Source organism: Chiloscyllium plagiosum, chromosome 42 (assembly GCF_004010195.1).
Source record: "Chiloscyllium plagiosum isolate BGI_BamShark_2017 chromosome 42, ASM401019v2, whole genome shotgun sequence".
Taxonomy (NCBI): Eukaryota; Metazoa; Chordata; class Chondrichthyes; order Orectolobiformes; family Hemiscylliidae; genus Chiloscyllium; species Chiloscyllium plagiosum.
The window spans coordinates 231,321-246,097 of record NC_057751.1 but is presented as its reverse complement, the minus strand read 5'-3'; the positions used below and the strand labels follow the sequence as shown (position 1 = coordinate 246,097).

At 45.1% G+C, this 14,777-nt stretch overlaps 2 protein-coding genes across 3 annotated transcripts in view; both read left to right on the top strand.

The window, feature by feature from the left end:
• The first annotated feature begins 947 nt into the window (after nt 1-947).
• LOC122543219 lies at nt 948-8,452 on the top strand. The gene is made up of 6 exons (XM_043681694.1): nt 948-1,628; nt 3,853-4,014; nt 4,119-4,335; nt 4,776-4,891; nt 6,094-6,209; nt 8,019-8,452. Exons 1-6 carry the CDS (start codon nt 1,296-1,298, stop codon nt 8,038-8,040), a joined length of 966 nt encoding a protein of 321 aa, XP_043537629.1. The 5' UTR covers nt 948-1,295; the 3' UTR covers nt 8,041-8,452.
• Nucleotides 8,453-9,557: 1,105 nt separating this feature from the next.
• LOC122543000 (cell division cycle and apoptosis regulator protein 1-like) overlaps nt 9,558-14,777 on the top strand; it is a 71,979-nt gene continuing 66,759 nt past the window's right edge. For both annotated transcript variants that reach the window (XM_043681151.1, XM_043681150.1), the window contains exon 1: nt 9,558-9,658. The gene's annotated coding sequence lies outside the window, so the exon portion shown is untranslated. The remainder of the gene's footprint in view (nt 9,659-14,777) is intronic.

The following is a 14,777-nucleotide window of genomic DNA, read 5'->3' as shown; positions in this document are numbered from 1 at the left end:
TAAGACTTTGATGATTTCAACATTAGTAGTTCATACTGCTGCCTCCTAGCAATAGGGATCGGGTTGGATTCCAGCATTGAGTGACTGTGTTGGAGTTTGCATATTCTTCCCGTGTCTGATTGGGTGTGCTCCGGTTTCTCCCCACAGTCCAAAGATGTGCAGGTTAGGTGAATTAGCAATGCTGAATTGGCCGTAGTGTCCAGGGATTGTGCAGACTAGGTGGGTGTGACATGGGAAATGCAGGTTACGGTGATAGGGTAGATCTGAGTTGGGATGCTTTTTGAAGGGTCAGTGCAGACTTGATGAGCCAAATGTCGTCTTTCTGCACTGTAGGGATTGTATGATTCCAACTTCCTTCTCTTGTACATACAGGCCAAGACCCATCTACCATGATCTTGCTCAATCTCAGTTAGTCTCAATCTCACATCCTCACATTCCAGCAGACTTCTGGTATAGATGGGGATATGCTGGGATCCAGTCAGTAGCCAAATGGTCACAACCTGCCAACCTGAGAAGGACCCATTTAATCCTACTCTCTGCTTTCTGCCTATTAACCAATCCATCAACAGGCTATCACTCACTATCTCCTTTCCCACATTCCCTGTCTCTTCCTTCACATTTTCATTCGACTATTTCTTGTGTTTTTTTTTCTCTCTCTCTCACACACACTGTTTGATTCTTTCTTTTTCTGGCTTTCTTGAAAAATCTGTCCTTGCTTGAGCTTCTACTCTGGCTCTCAGGCGTGCCCCGTGTTACTGTTTGACTCAGTCCCTTTTGTCAGCCCTGACCCCTTTCTGTCTCCGTGACACTGTCACATGTCTACACATGCTCCCTGCCCTGTCAATCTCTGAAGTTAAACCTTAGTCTTTGGTTGTGAATGAAGCAGCGATTGTTTGACCAGCTCTGAGGGTGTGTTTCTCGTACAGCAGGAGGGTTGTGTAAGATGCTGTGGGTGTGACCTGCCTGCTCAGAAGATTTCAGTCAGCCTTGAGGAATTTACATTCTCCAGGTTGCAGTGACTTCAGGACACAACATTTGACTGGAGCTGCATGTATCGACAGCCTGCTGCCTACCAGCCCTCTGCTGTTTCTAGTTCCTCGGAGGAGGACTGTTAGATGGGAGAACCCTGGGTTGACACATCAACCCTCTGTCTGATGGATCCTTAGAGCGGCTCAGACAGAAGTGATCTGTCAGAGACTTTAGTCATCATCAAGTCCCAGTTGGAAGAGTCTGGAGTGAAGCTCAGGCACGGGACAGTACAAGTTGTCAGTCTGTGGTAAATCCCCCAGGATCCCATGGCCACCCAGTTTACTCAGTACCAGTCGGAGCTGGAGATGAGCCAAGACTCAGACGGGGGTGTCCAGAGCAGCCCTCTGCCCCCTCTGGAGCCAGTCCATCCGAACCTGCAGCGAGTGCTCCAGAGAACATTATCACGGAAACGGGGAGAGGCAGATCAACCCTGGGAGCCTGAGCTTGGCCGAGTCAACCACCGACACTCACTCTTGTTACTCAGGCCCCTGGCCCAGTCACAGCCTGCACTGTCCAGCCGCGGGAATGGGGCTGTGTGGAGGTCTCATTGTCTGCTTCAGAGGACCCCAGACACTAACAGCATCAATCGTCACCTTGAGGTAAGGACCACGGGTAACAATGTCAAAAAATGGAAGTGGCACTGGACCAGCAGCCATTAGTAGATGGGTGGGCACAGCAGGTGATGGGTAGGTGTAGGACTTGATGTGAATTCGGAGCCAGCATCATGGTGTGGGAGAAGTTGAAATGTTGGAAGGTGAGGGGCTGAGCAGGCTAGGGTCATCAAACCTGGCAATTCCCAGGGCAGTCCCAGATGGTGAGTTCAGAATCAGCATAGTCACAGGGCTCACTAAGAACTGAGCTGAGAAAATTGAGCTGGACAAGTTGTCCAGCTCTGCTTCCTGTAGGAGAGGTCAATATCGAAACTGCTGATGGCACTGTGCAGGAGTTTGGATGCCCAGCTCAAAGTTGTTGCAGGCAGGGCAGGGAGAATATAAACATTTTCAGGGCTGGTGGAAAGAAGGGGTTTGTATCTTACTTCTTGTCTATCATTAACACTGCATAAAACCTGCTTTAATTCCCCCCGTTTGAAATTCTTCAAGGTCAAAACCTCAATAATGGTGAACTCTTGTTGAGAAATTAACATTTCCAGAGCACCATCAGTGAGTTCCTTAAGTCTGTAAGGATTTAAGATCTGGAACGTTTATCAGTGCTGTCCCGAATACAACAAATAAGGCAGCCAGCTTACACACAGCAAGATCCCAGAAAGAGCAATTGAACATATCATCTGACTTTTTTGTGTCGTGTGGACTGAGGGATAACTATTTGGTCCAGTATATTTCACTTACTGTTCTTCCAAACTGTGCCAAGGGAGAGCCCTGAAACCAAATGCTCTCTGAGAGTGAAAACAACAAATGCTGGAGATCACAGTGGGTCAGCCAGCACACATGGAGAGCGCGAGCAAGCTAACATTTCAAATCTAGATTTATTCCTACTGTGTGAGAGTGACTCCCTGCTAGAACCAGCTTCACACTGTTTCAGTCCTTGATTGCTGGAGCTCTGACTAATCCAAACCCCTCAACCAGGGTGCACTGATCCCTCTGGAAGGAATATGGGAGACTGTGGAATCTTATCTGATCCCAACTTGCATGGTTCACATTCCAAAGACACTACCTCAACCAGGAGAAATGTTAGGAATTTCAAATGGCACTTTGTCTAACAGAGTGTCTCCCACAGCACTCTGTGTTAACCCTTCACCATGACATTTACTCCATGCTCTGATTCCACCTTGATATGCAATGATGTTTGCAGGAGCCAATGTTTTGGTAGATCAGTGTTGTATGAGAGTGTGTGTGTCTCTTATTTGTTCTTGAGATGTGAACACGCCAACATTTCCTTCCCCTCAATCACTCGGTTTTGCAGAGCTGCCTTTTTGACTATAGCCCACTGACTCCCTCAGCCATTTCAGACAGCAGGATAACAGTCATTGCCGTGGCTCTGGTCTCACGTATCGTTCAGATAGGACCAGTGTTGATTGAAGAGCAATCGAGTTGAATCGAGTTGAATTGAATTTATTGTCACGTGTACCGAGGTACAGTGAAAAGCTTTGTTTTGCGAGCAATACAGGCAGACCACATAGTAAAGTAGCATAGATAGTAAATAATCTAATAATATAAAAATAGGTAGACAGCGGCAAAAACAAAAACACAGGTGCAAGCGAATGTTAGGAGTTTGTGAGTCCATTCAGTATTAAGTTAAAAAACACACAACACCAGGTTATAGTCCAACAGGTTTATGTGGAAGCACTAGCTTTCGGAGCGCTGCTCCTTCATCAGGTGGTTGTGGAGAATAACATTGTAAGACACAGAATTTATAGCAAAAGTTTACAGTGTGATGTAAATGAAATTATATCTTGAAAAAGACCTGGATTGTTTGTTAAGTCTCTCATCTTTGAGAATGACCATGTTGGTTTCAGTTCTTTCTTTTGTAAATTGCAAAACTGTTTTTAAAGTTACATTCTCAAGTGAACTTTAACAATTAGTGTCATGTCGGCCCAGATAACGTATTGAAGGTGTTAGCTTTCCTGTGTGGGGCTGTCTGAGCCACAATCGTCAGACTGTTGTTTTCTGGGTGTGTATCTGGGAATGCAAGTTTAGTTGCTGGATTCAGAGATAGGTCACCTCAGGGTCTCACATGTTAGTCTCTCCTAGTTGGAGCCGGCTCCAGAAAGGCCAGTACTTGTCTGTCTGCCTGTACTTGTCCCCTCTCCCTCTCACACTCTCAATCTTTGCTCTCTGTCTCTTTCTTTCTTTCTCTCTCTCTCAGGCCAGAAGGGAAGGATCTGCCTTAAGGGTTCCCAGCCACAAGTATCTGGAGCAAGTTTGTCGTCTGTTGGACAAAATCGCTGATCTTCAGGAAAGGAACTCACTGCTGAAACAAGACAAACTGCAGATGGAAGAGAAGCTGAGGCAGAAAGAGAAACAACTGGTAAGACATACAGGAGTCCTCAGGTGAGAGGGAGAGTTCAGTTCTTTGCTGAGCTTGGTGTGTGTGCATTCAATGCAGTTTGTGATGTTTTCTCTTCCATCTAGGAGCTCCTTCAACAGTACTGCAGCTGTGGCTCAGCGGCAGTTTTCCTACAATGGGCAGGACAACCTGGGCAAGAGGACACTCAACTGCTCACCCACAGTTTCACAAGCCCTGTCCAATGCCAACTCCCTGACTCATTGCAACATCCCAGGCACCAGCAACATTCCTCCTTACAGAAGAGGTGGGCATCAGACTCAGGCACGCTGTGGCCAGGCAATGGTGAGAGGTGAATGTGTCATTGTCCCACTATGCTGATCTTCCTCCTAGTACACTCCTAGTCATAGGGATCGGAGACTGGGCAGCCATGTTGGGCGGAAGGTTGTGCCTGAGGACAGACGAGTCTGAGGACGTACGAGACGAGATGGGTGGAGGGAGTGGGGTGGGGTGGGGTGAAGGGAGAGGAAGCCATTAAATTCCCGATAAGCATTACAGAAAATTCAAAGCTATTGGTCTTATCTCAATGTGACGTGCCCACAACCTCACCTTCAACCTTGCACACAGCCTCCTTACACTCCACACAGTACCAATGGAATAGAGAGAAACCACCACACTGTAACAGGGTCAGTACTGAGGGAATGTTACACTATCGGAGTGTAACTAAAGGCCGGACGGTGTTGTCTGTCAGGTCACTCTCTGCTGTCATTATGTTTGCCTCACAGGGAGCAGTGTGTTCCCTCTCGATGAATGTGATTCCTGTCAGTCCGAGAGTAAGGAAGATCTGACCAGTGATGTTCATCAAGGATCACAGACACACAACATTGGACAAGATACTAAGGTAACGTCTCCATAATTCACCTTAACTCCCCTGCTGCCTGCCGGGTTTTCACAGACATTGTGACCATTCTGCCCATTGTACCTCTGCTGCTATCTCTTCTCAGCCCTTTTGTGGACTATTTTACAAACTGGCTTCTCAGGTTTTTATGTCCAGTTTAATAGATGCTCCATTTTCATAATCCACTAGTCATTACCCCTTTTCTAACTGAATATTGACCTGTGTGAAACCATTCCTCCAATAATTCTCCTCAATTATTTGCTCCTTGGCACTGACCTTCCCTTCTCTGGGACCTCTTTTTTTCTTCCCTGTCCCCTTACAAAATCCTTTTGAGTGTTCAACTCCTGTATGAACTCTCTCACTCAGGTTCTACAATTCTGGATTTCCCCAGTATCACCGCTGATGTTCATCCCCTTCCTGTCGATCCAATGCTAAAATCCCACCTTTGCTAATTCTGGAATATTCCTCCAATAACAGAGTGGCCTGAAGTGCACAATACTACTGCTGATGCTGCTGCCAAGACTCGTGCAGGAATTGCATCATTTTCTATCCAGTCCTCATGTCTGGACAGCAGAATTATGTTAGTCTTTCCTAATGCCAGAGTTGAAGATTCTATATTCCTGTCCCTCTCTTGTACTCTCTATTCTTTGTTCCTATTTCCCCATTTCCAATGCTATCCTTTTAACTGTCCGTTACCCAAGAGGCATGGATTTCACACCTGTACTGAACTGCATCTACCTCCTGTTTGCCCAGTCCACCCTGTTTGCCATAAAGGAGCAGCATTGGGCCACTTTGCCCTTCCTACCTGCTTTGCCATTCTCTCACATCATTGCCTGATCTTTCCTGTCTGTGTATGACAAAGCCATGAATCACAGATCTCAAATACATTCAAATAATCCATGGACGTGGACGTAAAACCTCTCGCTCTCTCTCTCTCTCTCTCTCTTTCTCTCTCTGTCTCTCTGCCTGTCTGTCTCTCTATCTCTCTCTCCCCCTCTCTCCCCCCTCCCTCCAATCTGCACATTGAGACATTATTGATTCTGCCAGCCAAGGCTTCTTATTGGACCAGATTAACAATTGGGGAGCTCAGATTCTATGAGGTCTGCCTGACTGACCTTGTTCCAATCATTACAAGGAGCACTCACCCACTTTGAGTTGTATTGAGGGTACTTATTGTTCTCTCAATGTTCATTTGTTTGTATCAGGCTCCCCAGGCTGGCTGGGGTCGGATGAGGGAAATCCTGCATCGTCTGACAGATACGTCCAGGACAAGGAGGACTTTTGTGACCAGGTTTAAAGGCTCTACTCATCAGAACCACCGGTAAGATATGAAGGAAGCTGACAGCATAGCTCCAGAGAGTTCCCATTGCTTGACACACAGGTCATTGCCCAAGCTCTCAGAGTGGTGCTGGGCCTGGGTTCAGTCCCATAGACAGAAGCTGCTGGAACAACAGAAAGAATTCTCTTCAGGAGATTTGTGTTTCACTTCAGTGAGGGAACTGAAGCTGATAATAATTTGCAGAAAAGGAAAGAAGCTCCAGGAGAGCACTGTGAACAGACGTCAGAAAAAGTGGCAAAATCCACTATTAATTGGCAGTAGTGTGTAGGTAATGCAGGTTTGAACAGTCCCAGTTGTGGGAATCAAAGGCACAGAGACAGCAGCTCCTCTTGTCGTTCTCCAGCAGCAGAAGTCCATCTCACTGCTAGTTCCCCAATTGATCTTCAATAGCCTCCTTCAATGTTCACTATACCACCAATTTTGGTGTCAGCCGCAAACTAATGAACCATGTTTGGCCTTACTCAGGAGTTTTTACGACAGTCGATTGGAGAGTTCCATAGTGACCGAGTTGAGACTTTGCTAACAGTTTTGATCTTAAGTGAAGTTCCAAGAGCTGCCTTGGTGAAATTTGAACCCATATCCCGAAAGCTGCAGACAGGTCGAGAGGAACAAGGAAGAGAGTGTGTAGTGGATGACGCTGTAGGTTCTGATAAAATGAGCCAGCACAAAAGGAGGTCTTTTAGCCATTGTGTCTGTATTGGCTCCTTTGATAAAATAATTGACTTTCCTGACCCTTGTCCCATTCAATATCACAGGTCTCTCACTGGCACCGTCCTGTGGCAAGATTTCAGAGCTGTACCTATTGTGGGGAACACATTGCTGCCTGCTGAGTGCAGCTCCAGGGCGCTTTATCAGTGGATATTTAACCCTCCCCTTTTGAAATTGATGAATGTTGCGAGTATGGCCCTCCGCAATCTCCGTTTCAGTTCCAAAGCTGCATTCACTCGACAGAGACCCCGAGGTTCAGTAAACGAATACCATGAACAGTTCCTCCTCCTCCTAAGTGTTGTCTGAGTCCTCTGGTCTCCCTTCGTCACTATCTGTGTTACTGACTTGAAGGACAGGCAGAGTGTAATGTATCCACATGTACTGATGATACAAAAATAGGTGGCAGGGAATATTGTGATGAGGACATGAGAAATCTACAAGGGAACTTACAAAGGTTGTGAAAGGGCAAAAACTCGGCAAATGGAGTTTAATATAGGAAACAGTGAAGTCATGCATTTTGATGGGAAGAATCACACGGATGATATTATTTAAATGGAGCGAAACTCCAAAAAGTGCAGTGCAGAGCGACCTGGTGTTTTTGTGCACAGAACACAAAATGTTAGGCAGCTACAGAAAGTAATATGGAAGACAAATAGTATGTTGACTTTTATTGCTCTGGGATTGGAGTTTAAAAACAGAAAAGTTTTGATACGACTGTCTGGGGAGATGGTGAGGCCACACCTGGAGTAGCACGTATAATTTTAGTCCTTGTATTTCAGACAGGATGTCCTAGCATTGGAGGTGAAAGAACTAGGTTGACTCCTGGTGTGCAGAAGTTGACTTGTAGAGAATGGCTAAACAAGTTAGACCTTTAGTCATCAAAGATCATAAAAATGAGAGGTGATCTTCCTGAAACAGAAACAATTCTGAGCGGCTGTTTCCACCATTGGGGCTCTGGGGACCCACTGACAGAATAAGGGGATACTTCATTAAAACCTCTCAAAGAGTAGTGAGTGTTTGGAATGCTCTTGCCCTGGAAAGTGATATCTCTTCCATCTCTATCTCTCCATATGGAAAAAATAGACAGAAAAACCAAGAAATTTAAAAGAGGGCTTCCAACCAAATAAGACCAAGGTCCACCGATCAACTATGGAAGTGAAGAACAGCCACAATTTCACAGACAACATTGCTGAAGTGAGAGACAATTTAACCCACACTTGTGATCTGGACTTTTCATCTTCAGACTTTCATCCCCCCTTTGTATTTTTTTTACCCATAACAGCTGTGTCAAACTGTCTGTGATTTGTCTGTTGTCATCATAAATGTCTGTTTATGTATGTTTGTATATTTAGGACTTTTGTAGAATATGATTGAAATCACATTGTTGTAGATTAGTAATCCTTATCTCTCTTTTTTATTAAAGTTGTGTGTGTCCACCCCAATTCAACACCAGCTCCTCCACATCATGGTTCACAATAAATAGTTATTTTCTGTGAAAGGTAAAACCTGATGTGAATTTTTTTTCCCTACATGGCAGTCATTCAGGTAGATTGCTCATATATGTGGGTTACTTGGGTTTTCATATATTTAAGGGGTGCTTGCTGCTATAGTGGTAGTGTGCCGGGGGCACAGGTTCAATCCCACCTACTTCAGAGGGTGTGTCATAACATCTCTAAACAGGTTGATGAGAAAACATTGATTCCCACATTTGGGACAGGCTTGTGGAATAGTGGGGCTGATGGGGGGGTGTTAGAATGATGAAGTGAATCACTCAATATTCAGGTCTACTATCAACTGGTACCTGAGACCCACAGATCCAATGAGATGGGGCTGGGGTCTTTTCTTCTGAAGTGGCCTCAGGTAACTCAGTTCAAGGGCCAAGCAGGGATGGGTGAAACAGAAGAATAGAATTGTTCTGGTACAGAAGAGGCCATTCAGCCTACTCTGGTTCTATCACCTAGTGCCAATTTCTTGGCTTTTCCCATATCCTGCAAACCATTTCTATCCAAAGTTAAAAATCACACAATACCAGGTTATAGTCCAACAGGTTTATGTGGAAGCACTAGCTTTCCGAGCGCTGCTCCTTCATCAGGTGGTGGTGGAGTAAACTTCTTTACATTCTCAAAAGTGACAGAATTCTGGGATTTACAAATGAAAGAACTGAAACCAGCACAATCATTCTAAAAGATGAGAGACTTAACAAACAATCCAGGTCTTTTTCAAGATATAATTTCATTTACATCACACTGTAAACTTTTGCTATAATTCTGTGTCTTACGATGTTATTCTCCACAACCACCTGATGAAGGAGCAGCGCTCCGAAAGCTAGTGCTTCCACATAAACCTGTTGGACTATAACCTGGTGTTGTGTGATTTTTAACTTTGTCCACCACCAGCACCTCCGAATCATTTCTATGCAAGTTGTTATAGTGAACAACTGAGCAAATGCTCGCCCTGGCAGTGACACCCAAAGCCTCTGCAGGAAGAAATGAAACCATCGAGTATGTACAGTTCTTGCTTTTGGCCTCTTGTGGTTTCTGCAGAGTCACCTGCAGTAGCTTTAGGCGCCACCAGAGGGAGGTGCAGGTGGTGCTGGTACGCTCCGGGACGGAGGAGGCGTGGCGTTCTGCTTGGCGCAGGGCACACTCCTCGGTCTTGGAGGAGTCCTCCAGCGGCAGCGGGCAGCGCGTCAGGCGGCGGCGACGACGGATCGGCTTCGGGAGGTGAGAGGCCGCCTCCAGGCGTCGGGCCCTCGGAGGAGGCGGGAGATGAGGGGACGGGCGGCAGGGAGCAGGCCTCGGGCGGTTTTATTCGGGGGGTTGGAGAGAAGCCTCAGGCCCTCTCCCCGGGGAAAAGGGCGCGAGAATTGGGGCCTAGAGCCCGAGGCCCGCCTGCGGCTTCCCGCCCGAGCCCAGGGCGCCGCCGCCGGTCGAGGAGGAGGAGGAGAGTCAGAGGCTTGCCGGGCCCAGGCTCTCTTCCCGACCACGGCGTCGCTGTTTCGCTCCCGTCGCTCGGTGTCGGCCTGGCTCGTGCTCCCCCTTCTCTCTCTCTCTCAGGGCCTGGGCCTGGGCCTGGGCCTTCAGGCTGCGGAGCTACAACACGATGTGGGATCAGTGAGAGTAACAAAGGAAGCGCGGGCTCATGGTCATTCCTTCCCCCAGCAAATCAAATCAAAGGGCGAAGTAAAGATAAGGGGGTCTGGAAAGATCGTGGGTAAATAAAGCTAAAGACACATGGTTGCAGAGGTCAGGGTTTGTAAGGTGTGGGCTTTGCAAGATCATTGCAATATTCGTGGAAAGTCGTAATCTTCACCTATTAGACTCATCAAATTGGTAACGGGGGTATATGAGTTCGTCGAATGCATTTAGAACAGTTTCTCAGCAAATACCTTATGGGGGAGGGTGAATTGATGATTTCTTGGTAAAGGATTCTCTGGGCAAGAGTGATCATAACATAGTTTCGCATCCAGTTTGAGAATGAGGATTGTGTGGGTGGGAAAGTGCAATATTACATGTTAATAAAGGTATTCAGACAGTTTTGAAGAAAGAGTCTGAAGAGGAACGAGACAATAGGTTAAAAGGTAAATTGGTAGAGAGGCAGTGGCAGATATTTCGGGGGCTGTTTTGGAACTCTGAGCAAAGATGCAGCCCAAACAAAAAGAAAGGTGTGTGAAAAGGATAACTAATTGAGGTTTTGGGTGACATCAAATTGAAAAATATGTTGTGTCAAGAAAAAGTCAAAAAATTGGGCAAATTGCAGAAACTACTAAAGAATGACAAAAAAATGCAAGCAAATAAGACAAAACAAATGATATAAAAATGGTTAGTTAGAAATTTCCAAGAACGTAGGAGCAATTAAAATAAATCCTGAGATTTGTTTTAATTTCTGGGGGATTAATGATTGGAACGAAGGAAATTACTGAAATTTTGACAGTCATAGACCCAATAAGATGCCGGAGAATTGTCAAGAGGTAGAAACAGGGAAGACTTTAAAATAATTGTGAACAATAGAGAATGAGCATTAGGAGCAGAATTGCCACTGAAGGCTGACAAGTCCAAACGTTTGTGAGGCCCATGTGAGGGTCTGAAAGGAAATCAGTGCATTGGCTGTAATCATCTTAAAATTCCTAGATTCTGGTAAGGTTCCAGTGGATTGGAAACCCCCAAATGCAACACCTGTGTTTGTGGAAGGAATGAAGTGGAAATCGGAGCCTTTATCATTTGAAAATGCCAGGGTCTTTTAGGAAGGAGGTAGTGGTACAATGTATGGAACACTCACTGTATAATCTGGCCGTGTCACTGTGGTTTTATGAGAGGGTTCTGTGGGGGGACATAAGCAGTGGAGGGGTGACTGAGACCCAGTAGAAGTCTTGATTCAGATTTCCCAATGGTGCTCGATATAGGAACATGGATATTGGATTGGTGAAAGAACAGCAAACAGAATCCAGATAAATGGATCAAACTGTGACAAGTGAACTGTTGTTGGAGTTCATGCTGGGGCCACTGCAATTTGCAAACTGTGTTTGCTACTTGAATGAATGGATTGACTGTATATCAGACAAATTTGAGGATGAGAAAGAGTAGGGAGCAAAATTTGAGTGGGCACGGAATTTGCAGAGCAAATTACTTAAGGTAAATGAGTGGGCAAGAATTTGATAGATGGACCACAGTAGTTTTTATACAGTTGATGGATGCATTTTTGTGTGACCCCGTGTAAGAGAAAAATCACATTTTAGAAACAGCGCTTACAGTGTCGGCAATGTAATTATGTTACGACCAACACAAGTTTTAAAATTTGGGTTTTAACATTCCCAATTCATCAATCGTGTTACAGCGAATTTGCCTTGACAAAACACGTTATAGCAGAAAGACATGTATAATGTTGGGGAATGTAATCTTGTGCACATTGTTCAGGGAGAATAGAAAAGTAGAGAACTATTGAAATGAATGTTGGCTTTTATTGCAAACAGTTAGTACTAAAGAAGGGTTTTCTTGCCTCAACAGTACGGGTATTGTACAGTTGTAGCAAGGCTATTGGTGACTTCACACCTGGAGTACTGTCTTGTTCTCCTCACTTCAGGAGGTAAGTATTTGTAATGGAACTTTCCGAGAAAGTTCCTAAGCACAACTCGTGGAGTGAAGGGGTTGGCTTGGGAGGAACTGTTGTGCAGCTTGGGCTTGTCGCTCTTGGAGTGTCTGTTGATTTGCCAGCATCAGGTAAGAGCATAAGACATAAGAGCAGAAATTAGGCCATTCAACCTATCTAGTCTATTCTGCCCCATTCAATAATTTCTGGTAAGTTTCTCAACCCCATTCTCCCAGTACTCTTGATCCCTTGATACTCAAGTATCAATCTATCTCAGTCTTAAATACACTCAATGACCTGGCCTGCACAGCCTTTTGTGGCAATGAATTCCGTAGATGCACCAATATCTGGCTGAAGACATTACTCCTTATCTCCATTCTAATACGTCTTCCCTTCACTCTGAGGCTCTGCCCTCGGCTCCTAGTCTCTCTGACCATTGGAAACATGTTACCAACATCCACTTTGTCCAGGCCACTCGGTGTTCTCTGACACCCACCCCACCTGATCGTTCTAAACTCCAAGTATAGACCCAGAGTCCGCAAACGTTCCTTATCTGTTAAGCTTTCATTTCTGGGACCATTCTCGTGAACCTCCTCTGAATAGGCTCCAGGGCCAGTACATCCTTCTGAAATATGGGGCCCAAAACTGTGCACAATACTCCAAATGTGATCTGACCATATCCTTACAGAGCTCAATTCCTCTCAAAATAAATACCATTGTTGCATTTGCCTTCCTAACTATAGACTCAACCTGCAAGTTTACCTTGAGAGAATACTGGGCTAGAAGTCCCAAGTCTTTTTGCACTTCAGACTGCTGAAATTTCTCCCCATTTAGAAAGTAGTCGTGCTTGTATCCTTCCTACCAAAGTGCATGACCTCACACTTTCCCATGTTGTACTCCATCTCCCACCTCTTTGCCTTGACTCCTGACCTGTCCAAATCCTTTTGCAGTCTCCCCACCTGCTCAATAAGACATGTCCCTCTACCTATCTTTCTATTGTCTGCAAACCTAGCCAGAATGACTTCAGTTCCTTTACCTAGTTCATTAATATATATAGTGAAAAGTTGTGGTCCCAGCACTGAGCCTTGTGGAACACCACTTGTCACAGCTGCCATCCTGAGAAAGACCCTTTTATCCCCATTCTCTGCTTTTTGCAAGGCTATCTATCCACGCTAGCACCTTGCCTCTGACCATGGGCCTTTTATCTTACTAAGCAACCTCCAGTGCAGTGCCTTGTCAAAGGCATTCTTCAAGTCCAGATAGATAACATCCATCGGCATTCCTTTGTCTAACTTTCTCGCTACTTAAAAAGAATTCTGACGGAATTCTAACCCCTCCCCCCCCAGATGAAACAATGCTGACCATGCCCTAGTTTCCCATGCACTTGCAAATATTCAGAAATCCCATCCTTCACAATGGATTGCAAAATCTTGCCCACGACTCAGGTCAGCATAATCGGTGTATAATTTTCCATCTTTTACCATACTCCCTTTTTAGCCACATTAGCGATTTCCCAGTCGTCTGGGACCTTACCTGATTCTAGCATTTCCTGAAAGATCGCTACTAACTATCTCCAGTATCTCTAAGATCGCCACTATCTCTTCAGCTATCCCCCTAAGAACCCTGGGTGTAGTCCATCTGGTCCAGGTGAGTTATCTACCTTCAGGCCATTCAGTTTTTCTAGCACCTTCTCCATACTCAGCTCTGCCCCCTCACTCTCTTAAATTTGTGTGATATTACGTGAAGTCTGATACAAAGTAATGACTCAGTTCCTCAGCCATTTCTGTGTTCCCCACTAATATCTGTCTGGAGTCATTATCCAGTGGTCCAATGTCCACTTTTGCCTCTCTCCCCTTTATGTATCTAAAGAAACTCTTCCAGTCTTCCTTTATATCCAGCAACGTTGCACTCCTATGTGAATTGAGAACATACTGGTCAAGGAGGTTCTCATGAGCACAGTTGACAAATTCTTTGCTCTCCTTACCCTTGAATGCTGCTCTGACAAAGATTTCCAATATTCTGGATCTCGGAGTTGTTATGGTGCAGAAGGAGACCATTCGATCTGTCATACTTACACCAGCTCTTCAAACAGAAGCATAATCTCATGCTAATCTCCTTTCCAACAACCATGCACAACATTTCTATCCACAAAAAAAATCTGATTCCACTTTGAATTTCTTAAAAGGTATCATTTGTGCATATCTTTGATTTCCCTGCAGATATGCTTCTTTATTTCTCTCCCTCTCATTAATCCAAGCCCAGCAAAGATCCCAGTCGTGTGAATCCTCCTTGCTTTCTGAAATCTAGCAAAATGGATCTGCCCTTGCCCTTCGAGGGCACACTGTTTCCAACATTATGCTGACTTCCCTCATCAGTGCTACCACCCCATTTCCTTCTCTACCTCAATTATCTTTTTGAAACACTTTCTGTCTTAAGATATGAAGTTCCCAGTCCTCACTGTGTTTCACCCTGTTTCCATTTTTTCTGCTTTTTGTGCTTGTAGTTCATGAACTGAATTCAGCACACTTTGTCCGGTTATACAAGTGCAATCAGAACCTGTTTTTGTATTCCTCCATCTGTTCCAGTATTAAAATGTCCTCCTTCCTTTTTCTTGACTGTTCAACACATATTCCTCCTAGGTTGTTTATTCTCTGATTTATCTTGTTTAAGCCCCCCTTCACCAAGCAAGTGAACTTCCCTGAAAGGACATTGGTCCCAGTCTCTTTGAGGTGTACACTCACTGTCCTGTGTTGAGTA